The following is a 6,154-nucleotide window of genomic DNA, read 5'->3' as shown; positions in this document are numbered from 1 at the left end:
AAAAGTTTTTTTGGTTACATAAGAAACATTTGGTGTATAAACATGTATAAAATTAACGAAAAAGTTGCAAACTAATATATTTTCAGGAATTTATTCTCATAATTTTTTGGCTTTACCTTTAAACAAAACGTTTATTTTGATAGGAGGAAGCTACGACTCCGAATATGATGAATCTGCCTCGCTGGACTACAAGAAAGCACACCACACGGATCACGATCCCAATAACCCTATCCACCGTTGGATTAAACCTTGATCAAACGGCTCTCACAGACCTTTCATCTTTCGACACGGATCGTCTCTCTCCAACAATACAATCTCAAAAAGCTTTCAAATCTCCGCCACTACCTATAAAATCTCCCACCACAATCCCCCATCTCATTCATTCACAAAACACCAAACCCTAATTTGAATTCAGATCTTCTCTTCTTCAAAAATGTCAGGCCGTGGAAAGGGAGGCAAAGGATTGGGAAAGGGAGGAGCAAAGCGTCATCGCAAGGTTCTTCGCGATAACATTCAGGGAATCACCAAGCCTGCTATCAGAAGGCTCGCTCGTAGGGGAGGTGTGAAGCGTATCAGTGGTTTGATCTATGAAGAAACTCGTGGTGTTCTCAAGATCTTTCTAGAGAATGTCATCAGAGACGCTGTGACATACACCGAGCACGCTCGCCGGAAAACTGTTACCGCCATGGATGTGGTTTATGCTTTGAAGAGACAAGGCCGTACCCTTTACGGGTTCGGTGGCTAGATTTAGTGTTAGGTTAGCTATTTTCGTAGATTATTATTTGTAAGATGTATCGTTTGTGTTCAATTTCAATTAAAGCCGATGTACTCCATCTCGGAGTTTATGGTGTTTTCTTGCTATGAAATCTCTGTGTTCATCAATATCCTTTGTTTTTATCTCTGAAATGCATTTGATTTGTTAAATTACTGCTAGCACCGATTATATATCCTGAACTGATCGTTATAATGTATCTTCAAGTGTAGTTAGCGTTGCGATTCTTGATGATTTAGTGTTCTCTGAACAAGAAGTTAATAATCAGGAAGTTGGGGTTTTCTGGATTTTAAAATATCTGGGTTTTTTCGTCCATTTTTATTTTTATGAAGCTAATATAGATGTTTTAAACGACAAAATACCATAATTCTGTATTTACTTGCGTTGTTATGTATTGAATTGTGCTCATATAGATGTTTTATACGGCAAATGACCATAAACATTATCTTTTTCTGCCGCCAATCGTTTTTGTTTGGTTTTTATGTATAACATGATGTCATTTTAATGGTTATATAAATTGACTATGTAGTATTCTCGCCGTATTTTGTCAAAAAAGAGAAAAAGTTGAAGTAGTATTACCAAATTGCGTATCGTGATATGAAAATGGATGTAGATTCAGCCGTCTATCCAGACATTCATATGTTTGCATATTTAGACTAGTTTTTCAGCTAGTTGGTAGCTGAAAAAACAAATGATGGTTAAAAACCTAGCCATTAGCTAATAAGTGAACGGATAAAAAAATGTTTGTTAAAAACTAGTTGATATGCTAGCTGAAAAATACAAAATTATATAAAATGACGTTTTCGAAAATAAGTTTTCTATAATTAATTAAGTGTATATTTGAAAAGTTTGTAAAATAACTCATAAAAAACTAGTACACGTAGCTTTTTAAAAGTGAGCTTAAAAGTTAACTTATAAGTTTATTTTTTATTTATCAAACACGACAACCCAAAAAAATTCGAAAAATAAGTGGTCGTGGTATGACAAACACAACATTAGTCTAATTCTTCATTTCCTACATTTGGGCAACTTTTATGTGTCATATTTAGTCTCTGTTTCATTTTATTCTATTATAGTTTATATTATATGGAAATTATATCCTAAAGACAAATCTGCAAAAATAGTCCCTATGGTTTTTCATTTTATGTAGTTACGGTCCAAACGTTTGAAAAGTTGCAGATATGGTCCTTTTCAATAAGTTTTGTTGTGATTTTGTCCCTCATCCGTTAGTTGGCTGTTAACTTCCTTAAAATGACAATTTTACCCCAGGGACCATTTTCTCAGTTTTGTCTTTTACCATACTATAAGGACCATTTTTGCATACATTCTTTTTTATTTTATTGAAGTATTATTTATTAATAGATATTATTTTTAATATATAATATTATATATTAATAAATATTCTTTTATTGGATTATTAATTTATTTTAGTTGATTTCGTTTATTTTTTTTGTTGGAATAATTATTTTTTATTGAATTATTATACATCAATACATATAGTTTTTAATAAATAATATTTATATCATAATAAATATTATATTATTGGATTATTAATTTATTTTAGTTAATTTTTGTAATTCATTTTCTTAATTATTTTTCATTGGATTATTACTTTTAATTTATTATTTTATTCATATATTAAATATTGTTTTTTTATAATTAATTTATTTTAGTTAATTCTATTTTTAATTTTTTTTTGTCGAGGTAATTCTTTTTTATTGAATTATTATAAATCAGTACATATAGTTTTTAATATATAATATTTATATCATAATAAATATTATATTATGGGATTATTATATATAACAAAACAATATATTTTTTTTGAATTATTAATTTCTTTTAGTTAATTCTTTTTATAATTTCTTTTTTGTTGGAGCAATTATTTTTTATTAGAATATTATATATCAATAAATATTAATTTTAATATATAATATTTATATTATAATAAATAATACATTATTGGATTATTAATTTTTGTAATTTCTTTTTTGTTTTTTCGAATTATTAAATTATTGAATTATTACTTTTAAATTTATTATTTTTTTAAGATAATAAATATTATCGTATTGGATTTTTATTTTATTTTTAATGTATACTATTAATTGTTTTTAATTTTATTAGCACTACAAAGTTGCCGAAATACATAAAAGTATCACTTATCATCCTCAAAAATTGGCAGGTTCACCTCCAAACACCTACATCGGAGGTTCAATAGATACCCTACCTATTCCACCCAGCGTTGCTGGTAGCCAGATGCGACAACCTCTTCATAATCCACTGGAATCTTTCATATCCCACATATTGCAGAACAAACCCCTATAACAATTATAAGTGGTGGTGGTGACCGAGTGATGGTGGTGATATTTTCCCTATGGTTTCTCATTATAAGCTACATGAAATGAAAGTGTTTGGAAGTGATCCTAACGATTTCGATGATGAGAGACGACGATTTGACGTATCCCACGATTTTGTGGTGGAACCAATAAAATTAACAAGAAGTATTATTATAAATTAAAAATAAATTAATAATCCAATAAAATAATATTTAGTATATGAAGAAAATAATAAATTAAATGTAATAATCCAATAAAAATAGTTTAAAAAAAGAAATTACAAAATTAACTGCAAGAAAATAATAAACCAATAATCTAATATTTATTATGATATAAATATTATATATTAAAAACTATATGTACTGGTTTATAATAATTCAATAAAAAAAATTACTTCGACAAAAAACAATTAAAAAATAGAATTAACTAAAATAAATTAATAATCCAAATAAAACAATATTTAGTATATGAATAAAATAATAAATTAAAAGTAATAATCCAATAAAAATAATTAAAAAAAAGGAATTACAAAAATTAACTAAAAAAATTAATAATCCAATAATATAATATTTATTATGATATAAATATTATTTATTAAAAACTATATGTATTGATGTATAATAATTCAATAAAAAATAATTATTCCAACAAAAAAAATAAACGAAATCAACTAAAATAAATTAATAATCCAATAAAAGAATATTTATTAATATATAATATTATATATTAAAAATAATATCTATTAATAAATAATACTTCAGTAAAATAAAAAAGAATGTATGCAAAAATGGTCCTTATAGTATGGTAAAAGACAAAACTGTGAAAATGGTCCCTGGGGGTAAAATTGTCATTTTAAGGAAGTTAACAGCCAACTAACAGACGGGGGACCAAAACCACAACAAAACTTGTTGAAAATGACCAAATCTGCAACTTTTCAAACGTTTGGACCGTAACCACATAAAATAAGAAACCACAGGGACCATTTTTGCAGTTTTGTCTATCCTAAAAATACTAATTATTCAATATAATATTACGAGATGTTTAATTTTCATTAATTAACAATAAATATAAAATCCTGTTTTAAATATAAGGGAGAATTTTATATACACATTTCTTAAACATCAAAATATCATATTTATCCAACTTAATTTCTAAATATCATATTTAAGCCTTCATAAAATTTCTAAATATCATAGTTACCCTTTATAAAATTTCAAAATATAATATATGTCCTTTTTAAACATTAAAATATCATATATGTCCTTAAATATCAGAATATCGTAAATGTACTTTTTAAACATCAGAATATCAATGGTAATATCTAAAATATATATCTTCCATCTACACTATAATAATAATCAACAACAAAAAACTAAACAATCAAAATATACATTCCATAGAAATGGTTGAAGATGAATATTTTTATCTGTCAAAGAGGTCGACATTCCAACAATTTAGAAGTTCACATTCCATTATCATAGATGTAAGGATAATATGGTTAATTTTCTTAATTATTTTAATAATTCTAAGGTATCAAAATAATTATAAAATATTAAAAACATTATAAAAAAGAATTTGGGCAAATATGATATTTTGAAGGTTTATGAAAGGTAAATATAATATTGAGAAATTAAGCTGGGCAAATATGATATTTTAAAATTTAAGGACATATATGAAATTCTCCTTTTAAAAAATGTCATTTTAATAAAATAATATCTGATTTGCATTGATACTATGCAGACAAGTAATTTCATTAGTTTTATAATAATATATTGTATAAAGTTTTACGTAAAAAGTATATAAATAAATAAGTAAAAAGCTAACAAGTTGAAGGGCGCTTCTCTCTCTCTCTCTCTCTCTCTCTCTCTCTCTCTCTCTATATATATATATATATATATATATATATATATATATATATATATATTAAAAAATATAATTTTTAATGTAAAAAATGGTGCTAAAAACAAAGTAGAGTTATTTACATCATTTTTTATATTATTTTGATGTAAAAAATAAAATAGGGTCGAGATGTTCTTAACCTTTAGGCCTTGGTGTAACACGAATATCATTCATGGTCAGGTGGTAAGATGATTACGGTTGTGCACTACATCACGGTGCCACTGCATTGGTGGTTCATGATATTTAGAATAAGACGACTAATTCTAATATGAAGAGTTGAGACTTAATTTCTTTGACTGTTTATTTGACTAGCGTTTTAACGACAATATTTAAAAAAAGTTCATTTCATTAAATATTAATGATTCCAACTTTCATATAAATACTAACACTTTTTACTATAATTTATTTATACAATTTATTTCTTTTTTATCGGCATCCAGGTGGGATTTGTTAAAAAATAATCAATGCATTTACAAAGATCTAAAAAACACATATCTAAATAGGAGTAACAACACTAAAGTCATCCATGTGGCGCTAAAACATTACTAAGAATTCCAACTGAATCATAAACATTTTCCTTATATGAGTGTTAGGTATATGTTGTGGTATTTTTTGAAACCGTTTTAGTGAACACATGCAAACGTTGAAAATGAAAACTAATCCTGTATTAAGTAATTTTCCTTTTATATAAATTAAAGTAACTTTTTTTTTTCCTACTTTGCAATTTTCCATTTAAATTAGTGTAATGCTTTAATTTTAATCGAATTCTAGTATTTTAGTTTTTTTTTTTTTTCTATTGAAAATGATAATGAAATATTGGCATATCGCAGGTATACCAAGTTCACTATGGTATGGACATGGTGATGAGATGACCACTTTTTCATATGGTCATGTAATGAGTGTCCATATGATATGATATAACAACTTTAACATTATCATTTTTTTTATTATAAAGTAAGAATATCTCCAATGGTTAACATATGTTATAACTTAAAGTTATTGTCACCTCATCATCTATTATTTTTGACCTCTAAATAAATGACTTCTCCAATGGTTAAACTTATTTTATTTTAATAGCTATTTTTATAATTTTAACTAATTTATCTTCAGCTCTCTCAAATGTTTTACAAAACATCTAATTTAATTA

At 25.8% G+C, this 6,154-nt stretch overlaps 1 protein-coding gene across 1 annotated transcript; it reads left to right on the top strand.

Annotated features, from left to right (window-relative positions):
* Positions 1–433: 433 nt before the first annotated feature.
* LOC145050987 (histone H4) lies at positions 434–745 on the top strand. The gene has a single exon (XM_078999150.1). It carries the CDS (start codon positions 434–436, stop codon positions 743–745), a length of 312 nt encoding a protein of 103 aa, XP_078855276.1.
* Positions 746–6,154: the final 5,409 nt, after the last annotated feature.

The sequence above is a fragment of the Lactuca serriola genome, chromosome 5 (assembly GCF_051521515.1).
Source record: "Lactuca serriola cultivar US96UC23 chromosome 5, Lser_US96UC23_V15, whole genome shotgun sequence".
Classification (NCBI taxonomy): domain Eukaryota; kingdom Viridiplantae; phylum Streptophyta; class Magnoliopsida; order Asterales; family Asteraceae; genus Lactuca; species Lactuca serriola.
This window is presented reverse-complemented; position numbering and strand designations above follow the sequence as displayed.